Source organism: Sinohyriopsis cumingii, chromosome 2, assembly GCF_028554795.1.
Source record: "Sinohyriopsis cumingii isolate HCF-2022 chromosome 2, ASM2855479v2, whole genome shotgun sequence".
In the NCBI taxonomy this organism is placed as follows: domain Eukaryota; kingdom Metazoa; phylum Mollusca; class Bivalvia; order Unionida; family Unionidae; genus Sinohyriopsis; species Sinohyriopsis cumingii.
Window position 1 is genome coordinate 126,576,502 of NC_142962.1, and position 24,393 is coordinate 126,600,894.

Here is a 24,393-nt window from a genome sequence, read left to right on the forward strand (position 1 = left end):
GTAACATGTACAGACTGTAAGCAGCTCTGCTCATGTAAAACTATCACTGGCACAATTTAAACAGCAAATTGTCATAGAGGCAATTAAAAGCAATGTGGTTAGGTGTAATCAACCACCGTTTCATGTATAAATTGGCTGACAATAGCTTGGCTGATGTATTAAGTCCTGTGATGACTGCTTTTGGAGAGCACAGTTAAGAAAAAAAATCAGTAGATAAATAAAAATTCTGTATGTACGTTTGTAAAGCATATCCATATGATCTAATTAGATTTTTTTAATACAATTAAAGAATTTCTTCATTTTTTTTAAAATCTATTTTTGTTTACCTTGACTTGATAGGTTTGCAGTGTTTTACAGACACAAATCTTGATTTTGTCTGAATTTTCTCTCCATGTTTCAAGAAAATAATCGTAGATGCAGGATCTGTGGAACTTGCAGAAACAACCAATGTACTGATTTATACAAATTTTTATTTTATTCTCAGGTCATGCACATTTACAAAAACTTTGTATGAAACAGGTTTTCATTTCCAGTTATATATGTATATAAAAGGTTTAAATACAAGACAATTCTATTTCAATGTTATGCATACAAAAATTCCTACTTGTAATTCAGATAACTGAAAGAATTTCCAAAGGGTAATGCAAACTGATATTTTCTTCTTACATGCACACATAAAGTATGGTAAAATTCATTTGCAGAGCAAAACATAATGAAAGTATGGATACAGGTACACTTCACTTAACGTTGTTGATGCATGTATCAAAAGTACGACATAGAGTGAAAATACTTACTGTATAGTGAAGCAATTATTCCCATGCTTATAGGCCAAAAAAATCAACAAAGCTTAACAAAAACAAAGCTAAGATTTATATATTTAATTGCAACTGAAAACATACAGTAGATAAAAAAACACTAGTTTCTAACATTTTTAAAGTCTGTCTTCACCATACTGCTAGGTAGATTGAACAGACTTGCAACACCAACAGCTCACTCGTTTGACTCCATCTGCTGAATTACCTCCATTTAAACTTCTAAAGTCACTCTTCCATGCATTCTTTGTAATATGGCGATTAGCAGAGTTACCAGCATCCTATGGACAGAGCATTGGAAACATGATGGCTACTGATTACTCAGATATTCTGACAAAAATAACAATCCTGGAGATGTGATCTGAATGCTGTGATTGCAGAACAAAGACTATGGTTATGCCATTCTGTAGCTTCTAGAAGCGTTGGATATACTTAGTAGAGTCAGAACAAAGACTAGGGTTATGCCATTCTGTAGCTTCTAGAAGTTTTGGATATACTCAGTAGCGTCAGAACAAAGACTAGGGTTATGCTGTTCTGTAGCTTCTAGAAGCGTTGGATATACTCAGTAGAGTCAGAACAAAGACTAGGGTTATGCCATTCTGTAGCTTCCAGAAGTGGTGGATATACTCAGTAGAGTCATGCACATCTTTTGTAAGTGGCTGGGCATAGGTTCCAACAAAGGGGTTTGAATTATTTTATGACATAAAAATTAATGTTGAATGAATCAATATATAGTGGGGTGTACCTGTAATACCTTTACAATCAATACATTTAAAACATACATGGCAATCCAGTTGCCTTTAGGCAAATATCTAGAGATTAACAAACTTTAATCCAGTTTTCACGATAAGAGGCTCTCTTGAATCCTGATACAGGTAATGGTTGAACTCTTTATCAATGTATAATCCTACAGTCACTTCTACCTATCAAAAAGCTTCTTCTTTTCTTTTTATATTGTATCACTCAAATGTTATGGATTAGTACAAAAGTCATTACATTTTATAGTCACTTCTAAGTTGAATCCAACTGCAAACTTCATAGACCCAGATCTGCTACTGCATAATGTACCTGCACACCTGGGACTATGCAGTTTGTTAGGCATAATCAGCTTAACAAACAACACAGACTCTGATCTGCTGTTGCATTATACAATGACAGATCTGGGTCTTAGATATCTGCAGTTGGACCTGACTTACGTGCAGTAACATAGGGTAATTATTAGAGAATTATGAGCTACAAGCAAATCAGTGTCACATCATGCTCGCAACTTGTCACATATGAAAATTGTTTCCAGAATGTGAAATATCTTGCTTTACTTGTTCCTCATTTCAGTATCAAAATGAAAGTAATTTATTAATTATTTGTAAAAAAAAGTCCTTTAATAAAATAAATGTAATAATTATATATTTCATAACATGATAATGAAATTTATCACTGTAAGAAACATTGATATTGCCACAGTGGTGACAAAAGCGGCATCTTTAGAGCTTCATTCTTGCATTTATAAAAGGCTGACACATTAGATTCTATTAAAACGTATTCTAACAAAAAAATGTTCAATATATTCACAAGTATAAGACTGAGTACCGTTAAACAATTCGTTCTGTATTCATCATTTCTCACACAAGTTCAATTAGTAAACAATAAAACCATTAGCAATGGATGCATTACAAAAGGTCCCACTATTAGCAATGGATGCATTACAAAATACACCACTATTAGCAATGGATGCATTACAAAATACACCACTATTAGCAATGGATGCATTGCAAAATACACCACTATTAGCAATGGATGCATTACAAAATGAACCACTATTAGCAATGGATGCATTGCAAAAACCCCACTATTAGCAATGGATGCATTACAAAATACACCACTATTAGCAATAGATGCATTACAAAATACACCACTATTAGCAATGGATGCATTACAAAATACACCACTATTAGCAATGGATGCATTACAAAATACACCACTATTAGCAATGGATGCATTACAAAATGAACCACTATTAGCAATGGATGCATTACAAAATGAACCACTATTAGCAATGGAAGCATTACAAAAGGCCTGCTATTAGCAATGGATGCATTACAAAAGGTCCCACTATTAGCAATGGATGCATTACAAAAGGTCCCACTATTAGCAATGAATGCATTACAAAATACACCACTATTAGCAATGGATGCATTACAAAATGAACCACTATTAGAAATGGATGCATTGCAAAAACCCCACTATTAGCAATGGAAGCATTACAAAAGGCCTGCTATTAGCAATGGATGCATTACAAAAGGTCCCACTATTAGCAATGGATGCATTACAAAATGCACCACTATTAGCAATGGATGCATTACAAAATGCACCACTAGTAGAAATGGATGCATTGCAAAAACCCCACTATTAGCAATGGAAGCATTACAAAAGGCCTGCTATTAGCAATGGGTACAATGCAAAAGGCTCCACTATTAGTTATGGATGCAGTATGCACTGCAAAGGGCCCATTATTAGTAATGGATGCATTGCAAAAGGACCCAGTATTAGTTAGGGATGCATTGTAACAGGCCACACTATTAGCAATGGATGCATTGGAAAGGCCAAACTATTAGCAATCTATGCATTGCAAAGGCCCGACTATTAGTAATTGATGCATTGCAAAAGGCCCTACTATTAGCAATGGATGCATTACAAAAGGCCTGTTATTAGCAATGGACGCAAGGCAAAAGGCTACACTATTAGCAATGGATGTATTGGAAAGGTGCCACTATTAGCAATGTATGTATTGCAAATGCCCCACTATTAGTAATGGATGCAGTATGCACTGCAAATGCCCCACTATTAGTAATGGATGCATCGCAACAGGCCCCACTATTAGTAATGGATGCATTGCAACAGGCCCCATTATTAGCAATGGATGCATTGCAACAGGCCCCACTATTAGCAATGAATACACTGCAAAAGGCCCCACTATTAGCAATGTATGCATTGCAACTGGTATTAGCAATGGATGCATTGGAAAAGCCAAACTATTAGCCATGGATATAGTGGAAAGGCCAAACTATTAGCAATGTATGCATTGCAAAGGCCTTACTATTAGTAATGGATGCATTGCAATAGGACCCACCATTAGCAATGTATGCATTGCAAAAGGTCCCACTATTAGCTATGTGTGCAGTATGCACTGCAAAGGCCCCACTATCAGTAATGAATGCATTGCAAAAGGCCCTACTATTAGCAATGGATGTGTTGCAAAAGGCCCCACTATTAGCAACAGATGCATTGCAAGAAGCCCCACTATTTGTAATGGATGCATTATAAAAGGCCCTACTATCAGCAATGGCTGTGTTACAAAAAACCCTACTATTAGCAATGGATGTATTACAAAAGGCCCCACACTATGAAAGGCTTGTTTGCAATAGGCCAACCTATGAGCAATGGATGCATTGCAAAAGGCTCCACTACTTAAAATTTGCTCAGTAGAACCATAAACAGAGGAGAGTAATCCAGGGCCATAACTCTTCTGAATCATAATATATACACTAAAAACAAAACTTTTTCATGGTCTTGTCAGAATAAATTTCATTGAAATCCAACAATTACAAGGAAACTAGTCAGCAGAACAGAATGGGGCACAACTCCTGTAAATGACGCAATGGACAAGTTAAACTGTCAAGCTCTCATCAAAATAAATAGTCATATCAGATTATGCTGAAATGCAACAAAAACTTTAGTAAAGGTAAGCTGTGGAATCCAAAGTCTGGCCAATGGACAATCAGGGGATATAACCCCTCCCAGTGATGTTAACTTATTTAAGGTATTGTCAATAAACAGCTGAGAGCCAAATCTGGCTAAAATCCAAAAATCCTTAGGAATGTTAAGGGATGGAAATGAAAGTTAAGGGGATTGAAAATCAGGGCCTTAAATAATCCAAATAATCACAGACAAGGATGGAAACTAAACTCTTTTGAGGTCCCATCAACTCCCAGTCAAGTTATCTTGTGAAAAACCAAGCTGTTGATGGATGGCTGGACTGACAATGTCATTTCTAATAAGCTTTATCTAATTCAGTGGGCAGACTTTAAATTATGTTTAGCAATAACTTATAAACAGTAAAGATATACAGAAATATTCAAAGAATATGGCCACAAATGAATTAAGGATTTCAACTAGTTTCCAGTATCTGCCACATTTTGTGGATAACATCACAATGAAAATTCTTTTACCTCTAATGAATATCAATTGCTGCAACCACTGTGAACCACCTAAAACATCTAATATATGATCAGCGATTAATTGGATCCAGTTGGATTTACCTGGATACACAGCTTACATTACTCTAATTGGTCAAAGCTTCACATATTTATCTCTTTATGCTTGTAAAACAAAGTACATGTACCTAACATACTTGACTTGTATGATTCTGTTCTTTTTATATATTTGTATGTGCCAATTTGTATGTGTCAGTTTATATGTCTCCTTCTCATGTAAAATGTTTTTCTATATCCTTATTCTAAAATATTTTTTTTTAAATTGATCAAACAGAATTTAGTGATAAACAACTAATGCAAACTGCTGATACCTGTATATGTCAACAAACAATGATGACAATACGACCTCAGACTTCACACAACTGATACCTGTATATGTCAACAAACAATGATGACAATACAACCTCAGACTTCACACAACTGATACCTGTATATGTCAACAAACAATGATGACAATACAACCTCAGACTTCACACAACAGATACCTGTATATGTCAACAAACAATGATGACAATACAACCTCAGACTTCACACAACTGATACCTGTATATGTCAACAAACAATGATGACAATACAACCTCAGACTTCACACAACTGATACCTGTATATGTCAACAAACAATGATGACAATACAACCTCAGACTTCACACAACTGATACCTGTATATGTCAACAAACAATGATGACAATACAACTTCAGACTTCACACAACTAGTGACTACTACAACTTGCTTTTTGTAACATTCATTACTGGCACATTAAAGTGATCTCTGTTATAATGGTTTGATTCTACATGAAGATATAAAGAATAACTTTCCCCTTGGTCTTGATGCAAACTTCCAAGTCAGCTGTCATTAATGTAGATATTTCCAGTAGATCTTTGGCAAATTCTCTAAGTAACCTGCAAATAAAAAATAATTCTCTAATTAACCTGCAAATAGACAATTTTATATGCATCCTGCAAATAGTCAATTCTATAAGTAACCTGCAAACAGTCAATTTTCTAAATAATCTGCAAATAGGCAAATTCTCTGAAAAAAACCCTGCAAAATGCCAAATTCTTTAAATAATCTCCATGTAGACAAATTTGAAAACAGAGTGTAATATCACCAAAATGAAATTACATAAGTCAGTCATATAATACTATAAATTGTTATCAATAAATATTATTTAAAATATTACCCAGCAACAGAAATTGGATTTTGGAGCATTATACTATAGTATAATGGCTACAAACAAAATCATAAAATGGTCCACTTGCCCAGAATTAAGTTTTCCTAAAATTCTAAGAAGTCTGAATTTCCTGATTATATTCTTCATAATATTCTGACCATTAGTGAAAATAAATAATAATCTGGCCAACATGTTTTACTTGTCCCAGACTACTGTTAAACTGAATTTCTCCTCCCCAGTATGACAGACCAATGTAAATGGACCAACTTCATATGAATATGGCAGTAGCAGAGAGAAAATGAATAAAAGAATGAAGTATTTACACTTGAACTTAAGAAACAGTCCTCATACAGACAAGCATATGTAACATTGTTCTCTCCAACTGAACCAACAAATGAATGGACTTTTTTTTTAAAAATTGCATGATGAAAAGATGAGTTTGGAAGTATGCCATACTTTTCAGTAAAGTTAATTACAAAGCTTCTTCAAGTAAACAGGATATACAAACCCTTTTCTTGGAGGACATCTTTCTTGAATAACTTTTGATAGTATCTCTGTAATTGTAAATGGGTTATGATTTTCAAGTGCTACATGAATTTTTAATCCCTTATAAAAATGATTTAAATGCTTTCTTTCTACAGCTCTTGTGCTTTACACTGTTATTTAAAGATACATCTAAAACATGCTTCCACTTTAACATGTAAATCTAAATGCTTTTCATGTAAACAACACATACTGTCAACCATACACATGAACCTGGTTTTCCTCCCAAGATGAGGGGTGTCTCCCATCCCTCCAATTGCTCACTGAAACTTCCCGCATACTAAAATATATGCTCAACTGACAATTTTTTGTGGTCTGCAAATTTTTGTCAACTTTGTGCTTGCTAAAACCACAATTTAAAGACCTTTAAATGTACAATGATCCTTCTCGGGAAACAACAGGACTCAATCCCCTAAGTTATCTAGTGATGAAAATGTCATTCTCCACAAAAACTGATACCCACAAAATAAATAAATTCACACAAGTCCTATATACTGTTAAAACCATTAACAAAGGAATGTTTCTTGTCACAGTAACAGTGAATAAATATTATGAAAAATGAAAAATTACATTTGTGAGTCAACTTAAAATAAAATTTTTAAAGGTTGCTTCAAGTTTGCTATACTAGGCTCATAAAACAGCATATTATAACACAGATGTACAGTTTGCAGAAGAGAAATTTACAATAAGAAGCCCAAATGGGTCTAATATTGGTCACATGGCTTGCATACCAGCTGATCATTTCCTTACAGTTTTTGTTATGGTTGGTTTGGTTTGGTGTTTTATGGCACAACAACACATGTAGGTTATTTAGTGCCAAGGCAACTGGAATAAAGTGCAATGCCAAAGGATACATCATTGCAGCTGATGCAGGTCACTTTGAAGTTAGGATTTGAACCCACACCCTTTTGACTATGAGTCTGGCATGCTACCACTCTGCTCCTGCAGGATTATGCAGCACTGTAAGGACACAACCTATGTAAACTATCTTCCAAACTTCATACATCAATTTTACCTATATAGGCTGATAAAAATTATATTTAATATGCATAGTCTCTTGCTCAAAATCAAAGTATGACAAGTTCTTAAAAGGTTAAGTTTAAAGATGACACATTAATTGTGGGGTACAGAGTCACATGGCCTTCACATGAATTTAAGCTATACTTAACAGTTGTGTTTTATTTTGTAAGGCCATGGGTTCCTTAACTCTTAGTAATTAAATCTTAAAGGGCTTTTGAAGAAGAGCACATTTTTTAAATTAAAAACTAAAGGTACAAAATACAAATTTCAAATAATTTGAGAATCATGCCAATGAATTCATGAAAACCACTTGAACATGGCCTTAATTAGCAAATAGCAAATTCTTTTTCACCAAATATATAAAATTTACTTCCAAATATTTAAGAATGTTCAAATATGGTAATGGTTTAGGAATAATTCTCTGCACATAAATTAGAAAATACAGATGTTTTCATAAGAAATATGCTGTTATTGGAGAAAAATCAATAGATTTTTTAAAATAAAAAAAACATAATTACATGCAAACAAATCTCTATTACTGTGTAAATAAATTATGATTCTTAATTCCAAAACTGCACAGTTTATGCTAGCCAACAATGCATCTAATCAGTTCTCTTCATCCAATCACCACTCACATCATTATAATAACGTCTGAAGACTAATGATTCATCAGTTCTCTTCATCCAATCACCACTCACATCATTATAATAATGTCTGAAGACTAATGATTCATCAGTTCTCTTCATCCAATCACCACTCACATCATTATAATAATGTCTGAAGACTAATGATTCATCAGTTCTCTTCATCCAATCACCACTCACATCATTATAATAATGTCTGAAGACTAATGATTCATCAGTTCTCTTCATCCAATCACCACTCACATCATTATAATGTCTGAAGACCGTAATGATTCATCGGTTCTCTTCATCCAATCACCACTCATGTCATTATAATAATGTCTGAAGACCATAATGATTCATCAGTTCTCTTCATCCAATCACCACTCACATCATTATAATAATGTCTGAAGACCGTAATGATTCATCAGTTCTCTTCATCCAATCACCACTCACATCATTATAACAATGTCTGAAGACCATAATGATTCATCAGTTCTCTTCATCCAATCACCACTCACATCATTATAATAATGTCTGAAGACCATAATGATTCATCAGTTCTCTTCATCCAATCACCACTCACATCATTTATAATAACGTCTGAAGACTAATGATTCATCAGTTCTCTTCATCCAATCACCACTCACATCATTATAATAATGTCTGAAGACCATAATGATTCATCAGTTCTCTTCATCCAAGCACCACTCACATCATTATAATAATGTCTGAAGACTAATGATTCATCAGTTCTCTTCATCCAATCACAACTCACATCATTATAATGTCTGAAGACCGTAATGATTCATCAGTTCTCTTCATGCAATCAACACTCACATCATTATAATAATGTCTGAAGACCGTAATGATTCATCAGTTCTCTTCATCCAATCACCACTCACATCATTATAATAATGTCTGAAGACCATAATGATTCATCAGTTCTCTTCATCCAATCACCACTCACATCATTATAATAATGTCTGAAGACTAATGATTCATCAGTTCTCTTCATCCAATCACCACTCACATCATTATAATAATGTCTGAAGACTAATGATTCATCAGTTCTCTTCATCCAATCACCACTCACATCATTATAATAATGTCTGAAGACTAATGATTCATCAGTTCTCTTCATCCAATCACCACTCACATCATTATAATCTCTGAAGACCGTAATGATTCATCAGTTCTCTTCATGCAATCACCACACACATCATTATAATAATGTCTGAAGACCGTAATGATTCATCAGTTCTCTTCATCCAATCACCACTCACATCATTATAATAATGTCTGAAGACCGTAATGATTCATCAGTTCTCTTCATCCAATCACCACTCACATCATTTATAATAACGTCTGAAGACTAATGATTCATCAGTTCTCTTCATCCAATCACCACGCACATCATTATAATAATGTCTGAAGACTAATGATTCATCAGTTCTCTTCATCCAATCACCACTCACATCATTATAATAATGTCTGAAGACCATAATGATTCATCAGTACTCTTCATCCAATCACCACTCACATCATTATAATAATGTCTGAAGACTAATGATTCATCAGTTCTCTTCATCCAATCACCACTCACATCATTATAATAATGTCTGAAGACCATAATGATTCATCAGTTCTCTTCATCCAATCACCACTCACATCATTATAATAATGTCTGAAGACCGTAATGATTCATCAGTTCTCTTCATCCAATCACCACTCACATCATTATAATAATGTCTGAAGACCATAATGATTCATCAGTTCTCTTCATCACATCACCACTCACATCATTATAATAATGTCTGAAGACCGTAATTTATTCATCAGTTCTCTTCATCCAATCACCACTCACATCATTATAATAATGTCTGAAGACTAATGATTCATCAGTTCTCTTCATCCAATCACCACTCACATCATTATAATAATGTCTGAAGACCATAATGATTCATCAGTTCTCTTCATCCAATCACCACTCACATCATTATAATAATGTCTGAAGACTAATGATTCATCAGTTCTCTTCATCCAATCACCACTCACATCATTATAATAATGTCTGAGGACCGTAATGATTCATCAGTTCTCTTCATCCAATCACCACTCACATCATTATAATAATGTCTGAAGACCATAATGATTCATAAGTTCTCTTCATCCAATCACCACTCACATCATTATAATAATGTCTGAAGACTAATGATTCATCAGTTCTCTTCATCCAATCACCACTCACATCATTATAATAATGTCTGAAGACTAATGATTCATCAGTTCTCTTCATCCAATCACCACTCACATCATTATAATAATGTCTGAAGACTAATGATTCATCAGTTCTCTTCATCCAATCACCACTCACATCATTATAATAATGTCTGAAGACTAATGATTCATCAGTTCTCTTCATCCAATCACCACTCACATCATTATAATGTCTGAAGACCGTAATGATTCATCAGTTCTCTTCATCCAATCACCACTCATGTCATTATAACAATGTCTGCAGACCGTAATGATTCATCAGTTCTCTTCATCCAATCACCACTCACATCATTATAATAATGTCTGAAGACCGTAATGATTCATCAGTTCTCTTCATCCAATCACCACTCACATCATTATAATAATGTCTGAAGACCATAATGATTCATCAGTTCTCTTCATCCAATCACCACTCACATCATTATAATAATGTCTGAAGACCGTAATGATTCATCAGTTCTCTTCATCCAATCACCACTCACATCATTATAATAATGTCTGAAGACCATAATGATTCATCAGTTCTCTTCATCGAATCACCACTCACATCATTATAATAATGTCTGAAGACTAATGATTCATCAGTTCTCTTCATCACATCACCACTCACATCATTATAATAATGTCTGAAGACCATACTGATTCATCAGTTCTCTTCATCCAATCACCACTCACATCATTATAATAATGTCTGAAGACTAATGATTCATCAGTTCTCTTCATCCAATCACCACTCACATCATTATAATGTCTGAAGACCGTAATGATTCATCAGTTCTCTTCATGCAATCAACACTCACATCATTATAATAATGTCTGAAGACCGTAATGATTCATCAGTTCTCTTCATCCAATCACCACTCACATCATTATAATAATGTCTGAAGACCATAATGATTCATCAGTTCTCTTCATCCAATCACCACTCACATCATTATAATAATGTCTGAAGACTAATGATTCATCAGTTCTCTTCATCCAATCACCACTCACATCATCATAATAATGTCTGAAGCCTAATGATTCATCAGTTCTCTTCATCCAATCACCACTCACATCATTATAATAATGTCTGAAGACTAATGATTCATCAGTTCTCTTCATCCAATCACCACTCACATCATTATAATAATGTCTGAAGACTAATGATTCATCAGTTCTCTTCATCCAATCACCACTCACATCATTATAATGTCTGAAGACCGTAATGATTCATCAGTTCTCTTCATCCAATCACCACTCATGTCATTATAATAATGTCTGAAGACCATAATGATTCATCAGTTTTCTTCATCCAATCACCACTCACATCATTATAATAATGTCTGAAGACCGTAATGATTCATCAGTTCTCTTCATCCAATCACCACTCACATCATTATAATAATGTCTGAAGACCATAATGATTCATCAGTTCTCTTCATCCAATCACCACTCACATCATTATAATAATGTCTGAAGACCGTAATGATTCATCAGTTCTCTTCATCAAATCACCACTCACATCATTATAATAATGTCTGAAGACCATAATGATTCATCAGTTCTCTTCATCCAATCACAACTCACATCATTTATAATAACGTCTGAAGACTAATGATTCATCAGTTCTCTTCATCCAATCACCACTCACATCATTATAATAATATCTGAAGACTAATGATTCATCAGTTCTCTTCATCCAATCACCACTCACATCATTATAATAATGTCTGAAGACCATAATGATTCATCAGTTCTCTTCATCCAATCACCACTCACATCATTATAATAATGTCTGAAGACTAATGATTCATCAGTTCTCTTCATCCAATCACCACTCACATCATTATAATATCTGAAGACTGTAATGATTCATCAGTTCTCTTCATGCAATCAACACTCACATCATTATAATAATGTCTGAAGACCATAATGATTCATCAGTTCTCTTCATCCAATCACCACTCACATCATTATAATAATGTCTGAAGACCGTAATGATTCATCAGTTCTCTTCATCCAATCACCACTCACATCATTTATAATAACGTCTGAAGACTAATGATTCATCAGTTCTCTTCATCCAATCACCACTCACATCATTATAATAATGTCTGAAGACTAATGATTCATCAGTTCTCTTCATCCAATCACCACTCACATCATTATAATAATGTCTGAAGACCATAATGATTCATCAGTTCTCTTCATCCAATCACCACTCACATCATTATAATAATGTCTGAAGACTAATGATTCATCAGTTCTCTTCATCCAATCACCACTCACATCATTATAATAATGTCTGAAGACCATAATGATTCATCAGTTCTCTTCATCCAATCACCACTCACATCATTATAATAATGTCTGAAGACTAATGATTCATCAGTTCTCTTCATCCAATCACCACTCACATCATTATAATAATGTCTGAAGACCATAATGATTCATCAGTTCTCTTCATCCAATCACCACTCACATCATTATAATAATGTCTGAAGACTAATGATTCATCAGTTCTCTTCATCCAATCACCACTCACATCATTATAATAATGTCTGAAGACCATAATGATTCATCAGTTCTCTTCATCCAATCACCACTCACATCATTATAATAATGTCTGAAGACCGTAATGATTCATCAGTTCTCTTCATCCAATCACCACTCACATCATTATAATAATGTCTGAAGACCATAATGATTCATCAGTTCTCTTCATCACATCACCACTCACATCATTATAATAATGTCTGAAGACCGTAATTTATTCATCAGTTCTCTTCATCCAATCACCACTCACATCATTATAATAATGTCTGAAGACTAATGATTCATCAGTTCTCTTCATGCAATCACCACTCACATCATTATAATAATGTCTGAAAACTAATGATTCATCAGTTCTCTTCATCCAATCACCACTCACATCATTATAATAATGTCTGAAGACCGTAATGAGTCATCAGTTCTCTTCATGCAATCACCACTCACATCATTATAATAATGTCTGAAGACCATAATGATTCATCAGTTCTCTTCATCCAATCACCACTCACATCATTATAATAATGTCTGAAGACCGTAATGATTCATCAGTTCTCTTCATCCAATCACCACTCACATCATTATAATAACGTCTGAAGACTAATGATTCATCAGTTCTCTTCATCCAATCACCACTCACATCATTATAACAATGTCTGAAGACTAATGATTCATCAGTTCTCTTCATCCAATCACCACTCACATCATTATAATAACGTCTGAAGACTAATAATTCATCAGTTCTCTTCATCCAATCACCACTCACATCATTTTAATAATGTCTGAAGACTAATGATTCATGAGTTCTCTTCATCCAATCACCACTCACATCATTATAATAATGTCTGAAGACCATAATGATTCATCAGTTCTCTTCATCCAATCACCACTCATGTCATTATAATAATGTCTGAAGACCGTAATGATTCATCAGTTATCTTCATCCAATCACCACTCATGTCATTATAATAATGTCTGAAGACTAATGATTCACCAGTTCTCTTCATCCAATCACCACTCACATCATTATAATAATGTCTGAAGACCATAATGATTCATCAGTTTTCTTCATCCAATCACCACTCACATCATTATAATAATGTCTGAAGACTAATGATTCACCAGTTCTCTTCATCCAATCACCACTCACATCATTATAATAACGTCTGAAGACTAATGATTCACCAGTTCTCTTCATCCAATCACCACTCACATCATTATAATAACGTCTGAAGACTAATGATTCATCAGTTCTCTTCATGCAATCACCACTCACATCATTATAATAATGTCTGAAGACCGTAATGAGTCATCAGTTCTCTTCATCCAATCACCACTCACATCATTATAATAATGTCTGAAGACCGTAATGATTCATCAGTTCTCTTCATCCAATCACCACTCACATCATTATAATAATGTCTGAAGACCGTAATGATTCATCAGTTCTCTTCATCCAATCACCACTCATGTCATTATAATAATGTCTGAAGACTAATGATTCACCAGTTCTCTTCATCCAATCACCACTCACATCATTATAATAATGTCTGAAGACCGTAATGATTCATCAGTTTTCTTCATCCAATCACCACTCACATCATTATAATAATGTCTGAAGACTAATGATTCATCAGTTCTCTTCATCCAATCACCACTCACATCATTATAACAATGTCTGAAGACTAATGATTCATCAGTTCTCTTCATCCAATCACCACTCACATCATTTTAATAACGTCTGAAGACTAATGATTCATCAGTTCTCTTCATCCAATCACCACTCACATCATTATAACAATGTCTGAAGACTAATGATTCATCAGTTCTCTTCATCCAATCACCACTCACATCATTTTAATAATGTTTGAAGACCATAATGATTCATCAGTTCTCTTCATCCAATCACCACTCACATCATTATAATAATGTCTGAAGACCATAATGATTCATCAGTTATCTTCATCCAATCACCACTCACATCATTATAATAATGTCTGAAGACCGTAATGATTCATCAGTTCTCTTCATCCAATCGCCACTCACATCATTATAACAATGTCTTAAGACTAATGATTCACCAGTTCTCTTCATCCAATCACCACTCACATCATTATAACAATGTCTGAAGACTAAAGATTCATCAGTTCTCTTCATCCAATCACCACTCACATCATTATAGTAATGTCTGAAGACCATAATGATTCATCAGTTATCTTCATCCAATCACCACTCACATCATTATAACAATGTCTGAAGACTAATGATTCATCAGTTCTCTTCATCCAATCATCACTCACATCATTATAATAACGTCTGAAGACCATAATGATTCATCAGTTTTACCAACTAATCTCATAGCAGATTATTTTATTTGCCTAGATAGTTACTTGTTAAATTTCTATTTTATACTTTTCATTTAGTTATAAATTATGAATTGTTTATTTCAATGCCTAAGGTGTATTTACCAATAATAACACTGAAATTGATACATTTTCTATTTTGAAATTGGGTTTTCATTTTGTTGCAATGATAAGAACCCTGTGTAACACAAATCAATGATTAGGTTAAACATTTCAACACTATTACTTATGAAACAAAACCCCAAGGAGATAATAAAGCACTTGTTATAAAGTTAAATTTCAGAAAGTATGAAATGTACCTGTCCTGTATCACATAAGCAGGTGACAATGGTGTGACCTGGTCCCATGGATCTGGCAAGTTGGTAGGCAGCAAAAACATTCAGCCCTGATGAGGCTCCCACAAAGAATCCTTCCTCATGAAGAAGGCGGAAAGTCTACACAAAAGGATATCCTATAAATTCACTATTTTTCCTGGGATAACATTTTTGTGAATTTCATGATTCCCACACCATAAGTATAAATACCCATCAAAATGTAATTCTTTACAAACCCACAAAAACAAATGAATTCACTGTATAATACAGCCTGATTTGCCTTTAAATCCAGAAGTATACATCAAGCTACATGTATAACTACACCTATGTCCCTTGACAGTAAATTGGACATAATTTTTGATACAATTAGGGTATCACTAACAGTTTTCAGGTACAGCTTGAAGCCACTCATTATCAAAAAAAAAATTCCATAACCAACAACATGTATACATTTTCCAACTTATCAGAAAATGGAGAAATTAACTTTTTTAGAGTAAAATGTTTCTTCAGAATACTTTCATGGTTGTAATACCTCACAAATGTAGCCCTCCTAAGCTAAAAGACATTCACACCATGTTCTGTATGTAAATTTTTTAAAACTCCTGGTACATGATTTTATCTACACATTTTGTTCATTTTTATTCATGGCAGTAAATTGTAGTGATTACCTATAATAAGCTAGATATCATGTGTGTAAGTGTGTGTGTGTGTGTGTGTGTGTGTGTGTGTGTGTGTGTGTGTGTGTGTGTGTGTGTGTGTGTGTGTGTATGCATGTGCATATGTGTGTGTATATATGTGTGTATGTGTGTTTGTGTATGTGTGTGTGTTTTTAGTCATTGTTATGATGTCTACAATGTGGCAGTCTATAGTGTTGTCTAACACTGGCACAACATGTCGTAGACATGTAGCATCATCTCCCACCCAGTCACATTATCCTGACACTAACCTCTTAATGCTGAGCACCAGGCAAGGCAGCTGCTAGTACCATTTTTATAAGTCTTTGGTGTTTGAACCTGTGACCTCACATATCTGAGGCAGATGCTCTAACCACTTGGCAAGCAGAGTGGTTGCTAGATATTGTAATTTTTGTTGTTGAAAATCCTATATTGATAACAAGCTATACATGATGGCCTGCATGATGTTATGCTGCCTGGTTGTAAGCACAGTCTGATCAACTAGATGCTTGCATGCACATATATAGCATAGAAAGAAGTTCATTCAAGGTGACTTATTCAAATGACAATTTAGAGAAATGGTGGGTGCAAGACATTTCATCAAGAATACTTAAAAAATTATCAAATATAGAAACAATGAAATGATGGCAAAGAGGGTCAAATGAAATCAGAATGATATAAATGTTTACCATTTTCATCCCATGAAGCTTTATATCAAGATTTAATTTTAAAATGAGTTTAATTGTAAAACTAAAGCATTCATTATATTTGTTTCAAATTAAACCAAATGATTTTTTTTTAAAAATTCTCTCAACATGGCAACTTGACTGCATTTTGAGGCAGAAAACCATCTTACCAACGCTGCAGTCTTAGCACGAAAACACAATATAAACATAACTTCATTTTCATTGGTCACTCAATCTACTGTCACCAGTCAGTGCAGCTTAATCACACTATTCTTCTGCAATCTGCAACACATGGAAAATTGAATTCTACTGAAGCCAGTGTTTTATTGAAAGCCAGGTATACTGTGTTTACAATAAGCATATTCGGTTCATTGAAAGCCATGTATACTGTGTTTACAAATAAGCATATTCTGAATCAATCTGAAGAACGATTGACTTGATTAAACTTTCTTAAACATACCTCAATCTTATCCTTCAAGATTTCGTGTTTTAATTTGAGAAATTGTGAATGGTTCCAATGGCAGAAGAGACTTGAGCATAAAACAATGTAATAATGGATTCTATTCTATTTGAAAGCTAATCAGATCTTTATTCATCTTTCTTATAGTGATGTCAACACTTCTTTGATTAGATAGCAATATTCAGGTTAGATGAACAACAAAATATGACTTGAAAGAATAGCTCTCAGTCCCTTTCTAATCCCCACTGGTGCCCCTTTAACAAGATTAACCCATACACTAGCGAGGACAAGAAAAGGAAAGAAAAAGAAAAAGGTTAATAAGATTGTTTCCAACAATATGAATTTATTTCCTTATCTGTATTTTATACTGCTATGAATAAATAAAAAGCTGCAAATATGAAGGTACACATTTTGGAAATCTAGGCAGACCTTTAAAAAATCCCTCTAAACAGTGCTAAAAAAACAATAATGGCATCTCCAATCTGAAGCTATGTGCCTGAATGTGGTAACTGAGAAAGCTTAGATCTATGACTTGTCAAAGCTAGCCTCTGGCCATATGAACTAGCAAACGTATGCAGTAAAAGTCTGGTGAGTTTGTGCTGTGAACAATTGCTTCTGCCATTTTTGTAAGGAGAGCATTTGTTTCCAGCTAGAGAAAACCTGTAGCAAACTTGACAATGGAAGGGGTATGTTTGTCAGTGGGGTTTGCAATAATGGGCTCATATTGACGAGATACAGCCCCTGAGACTAAGATGAGCATGGAGCCAATCAGTGTGACTTAGGAAACCAGTTGCTGCAGGCTGAGAATTCATCACCAGTCCATGTGCACCAAGGTAAGTTTTGACATTTCAAGGCTAAAAATCCTGCAAGCAGATTAGCAAAATACCAATGGGGTCTGCATGTGGTGATGGGTTGTCCAGGACTGGTTCATGTTTGCCATCATACCATGCTGTTAATGCCCAGTGCTTTTATGCTCCGTTTATAGCACTATGAGGGGTGACAAGACTGATGGTGCATGAAATCCAAAATGGTACATATTGCCAGATCTTTTTCTGAATTGTTGACCTTTCTGCCTTTATGTGAATCAGTCATGAGGAAATAGGTGACTGAGAAGGCATCTGTGGTAATACTGATTGCATCTGCATCCTTTGTGTTTGTGTGTGTCTGCCTCTTAGCTCTTTCTCATTTGCCCAAATCATCTGCTTAGTGACGATCATGGTCACCCATATGTCTCCAGACAAGTGAGAGTGAACCACTGTAAGTATCATTGGTTCAAATGACACGCCATACAGCTTATACACACAAAGTGATTATTTTATGCCAGTTGAAACCTCCTGCACACACCATATTAATGACGAAGATACCTGTAATTAGCAAAATAATATCATATATAGGTGAAATCAGTCAGATAGTGCCCCAGTCTTATTATTAAGTGGACACTATGCATCAAGATAAATTCAGAAAGAAAGTTACAGAAAGATCACAGGCTCGGCTAACGTTGGTACATGACAAAGCCTGCCAGTAGCTTCTCCTGGGTCGGTGGTTCTTCCCGGGGTTTTCCAGGGTTCTTCCTCCACCAGTTATACTGGCCGCCATTTATAGCCTATCTTGTGCTGTAAAATGGCATTAAACCCTACAACAACAACAAAAACAACAGAAAGATCATGTTACCAGGATCAAATGATAAGTTAAAAGAGTTTATAAAAATGTAAAGTACTGAGATGACCTGTAAGCCCCAATGACCGATGGGCAGACAATTAAGGCAGCACTGATTACTTTATAATATGACAAAATTAGACAACTACAGTGCAAAATATCCATCTATGAACAAGACACCAAAATTTAGACATGGACTGTCACATGAAGACCTTAATTAATGAGGCCTCAAGAAAGAAAGTACTGATTAGGCACAAACAAAAGAAATTGCTGGAACTGATGGGACCTGATGCCTGTTTCTTGTAACAGGGGAGACCACTCTAGTTTGATTTCTGCTTTGGAATAACCTTTAAGCACTGTTGTTGCTAAAACAAACCTAAAGTTGAGGTGATCATCATTGTATCTTGGGAGGACTGGATATGCAATGTAGTAAATATAATTCTAGCATTATCATCAGGCAGTGTATCTTGGGAGGGCTGGATATGCAATGTAGTAAATACACTTCTAACATTATGATCAGGCAGTGTATCTTGGGAAAGCTGGATATGCAATGTAGCATATATAATTATAACATTATCATAAGGCAGTGTATCTTGGGGGGACTGGATATGCAATGTAGTAAATATAATTCTAGCATTATCATCAGGCAGTGTATCTTGGGAGGGCTGGATGTGCAATGTAGTAAATATACATATAACATTATCATCAGATCATCTACATATAAATACAGACATGTCAAACTTTGTTGGTATATATCAAGTGTTTTTTTGTGCAAATCTGCTAGCAGAATATCTAATTAGATTTTGAAGCAACAGAAATATGTAAAAGATTTGGACAAATATTTTTGGAGGGTAAAAACCTTGATAGCAAGAGTGCATAAAAATCTTGAACAAAAGTAAAAAATGTCTATAATTACTAAACATTTTGAATAAATAAATGAAGGTAACTTCCATGATCTGTCTCAATCAGGTTTTAAAAGTTGTGTGATTCCCTAATGTCTTTGTAAAAATCCCATGCTAATGCTGCATGCCAGCAGCTGTTAAAAGATCAACATAACTGATGAACATGTTATGACACTGCATAGCTTACATACCATTTCTACAGCATCTTTATCTTTGATGAGAAATGCATCATCGACAGGGGCCCCTTTCATGTTCTCTGTGACACGACCTTGACCTATACCCTCTGTTATTGAGCTGCCCTCAGACCTTTCCAACTTTCCATGTTTGTACCAGTTATATAATACACTTCCCTAGAGAGAATAAGAAGAGAAATTAATACATCTATAAGTGTTCAACAGATTGTCTTTCAAGATTCTGTTTTTAATGTAAGGAATAAAAAATACTGTGGAGTATTTTCTAACCAAATACCTATAATGGGTACAAAAACTAGAAATAGTTCTAATCAATAACCTATAATGGGTACAATATTTACATTATTCCATCCAGAAATATTCTAGGTTTGTTTATACAGTTAGAATATGTTTTTGAGGGCAACTTTCATTGACATATTGTAAAATGGGAACCTAGGTTTTCAAACAAAAGGGAACTTTCATTCTCAGATAAGTTTGTGTTTAAATGATTAATTTTCCTTATTTTATTTTCAGCGAAGGCAAAGAAAACAAAATTCAGTTAAATATTAAACATATACACCAGCTGTGAACTCATCCTTGAAACAAATCACAAAAGAATTAATAACTTGATCCAAGTTTGTACCAGAAATGTGAAATCCAATCAGATTATCAATTTATGTACAAAATTCCAATTATGCAAATTAATAATTGTGAGGAAGATAATTATGACAGGAAGAAATGACACACTAACCTGAGGATCTGCAACAACAACTTGTATGTTCTTGTTCTTCTCCTTTAGGTACGTTCCAACCCCTGCAAATTACATGAATAATGTGATCAACAATTACATAGCTTGCCTCAAAGAATTTATTTAGTAGTCTCTAACTTCCATTATATTTATGTTTACTGCTAACCTGCATTCATAGATGGTTACAATTCTTGTCACAAATGGACAAAATCTATATGGATTTATAAAGTGCTATGGATTTGACCTTTTCTGATCTGACATGTTTAGATGTTTAACATTTTTCAGTCATATAACATCCATGAGTCACAATGCTAAAAGCCTGTTTCGTGTAAGATCTGGCTTCTTTTTTTCAAGTGTAGACTGGTCCAGTACTTAAATGTATTATCAAAATATAATAAATCTGTGACAAAAACCAGTTATCTTGCCGGTATCTTGTGTCCTTACTTCAAATGGAAACAAATGCCTTTGAAAAAAAAATACTGGCACCACCTCTGCATCCAAAAAGTTGTAGTCAAAATTGGACCAATATGAAATACCGAATATCTCTATTTATTAAGGTTAATATTAGTGAATGTCAGAATTACTACTGGTGAGTGTTCACCATTGGTTATTGTTTTGATCAAAAGGACTTCAGCTGTGCAAATGGAAGATCTAGCATATTTTGCCTAAATCCTTCAAATGTCAAATATGAAGTTCAGAAATTTAAACAGAGATAACTTTGATTTTAAAAAATCTATGCAATAATGGCATTAATGCTCTGTAGTCAGCATTTAAATACATCCCAATTCTGTGTTTTTGACTGTGATTTATCAGACTTAATAGAGTCATCAAATACTCACTGTCAGCATTTAATTACTATCCAACTCTGTGTTTTTGACTGATTGATCAGCCTTAATAAAGTCATCAAATATTTGCTGTCAGCATTTAATTACAATCCAACTCTGTGTTTTAGACTGATTTATCAGACTTAATAGTCATCAATTATTTGCTGTTAGCATTTAATTACAATCCAACTCTGTGCTTTTGACTGTGATTTATCAGACTTAATAGTCATCAAATATTGGCTGTTAGCATTTAATTACAACCAAACTCTACGTTTTTGACTGTGATTTATCAGCCTTAATACAGTCATCAAATACTTGTTGTTAACATTTAATTACAATCCAACTCTGTGTTTTTGACTGTGATTTATCAGCCTTAATAGAGTCATCAAATACTTGCTGTCAGCATTTAGTTACAATCCAACTCTGTGTTTTTGACTGTGATTTATCAGCCTTAATAGAGTCATCAAATACTTGCTGTTAGCATTTAATTACAATCCAACTCTGTGCTTTTGACTGTGATTTATCAGCCTTAATAGAGTCATCAATTATTTGCTGTCAGCATTTAGTTACAATCCAACTCTGTGCTTTTGACTGTGATTTATCAGCCTTAATAGAGTCATCAATTATTTGCTGTCAGCATTTAATTACAATCCAACTCTGTGTTTTTGACTGTGATTTATCAGCCTTAATAGAGTCATCAAATACTTGCTGTTAGCATTTAATTACAATCCAACTCTGTGCTTTTGACTGATTTATCAGACTTAATAGTCATCAAATATTGGCTGTTAGCATTTAATTACAACCAAACTCTACGTTTTTGACTGTGATTTATCAGCCTTAATACAGTCATCAAATACTTGTTGTTAACATTTAATTACAATCCAACTCTGTGTTTTTGACCGTGATTTATCAGCCTTAATAGAGTCATCAAATACTTGCTGTCAGCATTTAGTTACAATCCAACTCTGTGCTTTTGACTGTGATTTATCAGACTTAATAGTCATCAATTATTTGCTGTCAGCATTTAATTACAATCCAACTCTGTGTTTTTTACTGTGATTCATCAGCCTTAATACAGTCATCAAATACTCACTGTCAGCATTTAATTAAAATCCAACTCTGTGTTTTTGACTGATTTATCAGCTATAAAACAGTCATCAAATACTTGCTGTCATCATTTAATCACAACCCAACTCTGTGTTTTTGACTGTGATTTATCAGCCTTAATACAGTCATCAAACACTCACTGTCAGCATTTAATTACAACCCAACTCCCAACCCAATTGACTTTTCACAGATTATGTGGCAGAGTGACTTACAAATGCAAAAACATAAAGTAGATTAATACTGTTAATCCTGCATTCTAAGGCACTCCAGTAACATAGTTAATGTGCCAAACAAATAGATAGAATTCTGGTATACTGCATTTCTATGAAATAACGATTTTGCCTTGATACTCAATACCTTGAACCACAGATCACATTATTTTGAAACCTTCCATTGAAACTACAAAGAGGTCAGAGTAATCAACAGCTTTGCAGAAATATTCAACAACCCAGTATCACTGCATGTCAGAAATTGAATCAATCCCTGGACCAAAACTGCAAAGCACACATTTTCACACTGCACTATTTAATCTCATAAAGCAGTTATAAATACACACTGTTTTTACCTGAGAGAGTACCTCCTGTCCCTGTTCCGAATACAACTGCATTCACCTTTTTATCTATAAATACAAGACAATGTACAATCATGAAAACAAAAATGACTTCTGAAAAAAGGTAAACAATCCTAGCTATCAGACAAATGTGTATAACTTCTAACAAAATCCATTTACCTGTTCTAAATCTTACATCATCCTATTACAAGGATAATGTAATCAAGTTAATAAGATGGGACTGTAGTTTAAATTGAACATACAACTTTAATTACAGTGGTCCCACTCTTATAAGGCCACCTCTTCTGCAGCTGCAGGAAGGTAACCTTGTATGAGGGGTGTCCATTCTTAAGCAGGATCACAAAGTGTGTGTGTGTGTGTGATTTTGATTTTTAATATAGCTTTAACAATTTTTCAGTCATATCGCTACAATGTCTGAAGTGTGGCAGTTTATAGTGATGTCTAGCACTGGGGCATCTGCCGCAGACATGTGGCATGATGTCCTACCCAGTCACATTATCCTGACACCAGGCTGACCAGTCCTAACACTTACCTCTTAATGCTGATTGCAATGCGAGGCAGCTGTTAGTGCCAATTTTTTAAGTCTTTGGTTTGACTTGGCCAGGGATTGAACCCACGACCTCCCGCATCCGAGACGGACGTTCTATCCACTAGGCCACCGGAGC

At 34.4% G+C, this 24,393-nt stretch overlaps 1 protein-coding gene across 2 annotated transcripts in view; it reads right to left on the bottom strand.

Annotated features, from left to right (window-relative positions):
* Nucleotides 1–453: 453 nt before the first annotated feature.
* LOC149805774 (uncharacterized) overlaps nt 454–24,393 on the bottom strand; it is a 65,056-nt gene continuing 41,116 nt past the window's right edge. The window contains exons 8-13 of one of the 2 annotated variants that reach the window (XM_089950460.1): nt 23,723–23,776; nt 21,230–21,291; nt 20,500–20,658; nt 15,916–16,050; nt 6,764–6,809; nt 454–5,983 (exon numbers count right to left, since the gene is read on the bottom strand). In XM_089950460.1, the coding sequence (XP_089806586.1) occupies nt 5,937–5,983; nt 6,764–6,809; nt 15,916–16,050; nt 20,500–20,658; nt 21,230–21,291; nt 23,723–23,776 (503 nt within the window). In that variant the 3' untranslated portion in view covers nt 454–5,936. Of the gene's footprint in view, nt 5,984–6,763; nt 6,810–15,915; nt 16,051–17,460; nt 17,573–20,499; nt 20,659–21,229; nt 21,292–23,722; nt 23,777–24,393 lie in introns of those variants that run through there. The other variant, XR_016419785.1, reaches the window with a different exon arrangement.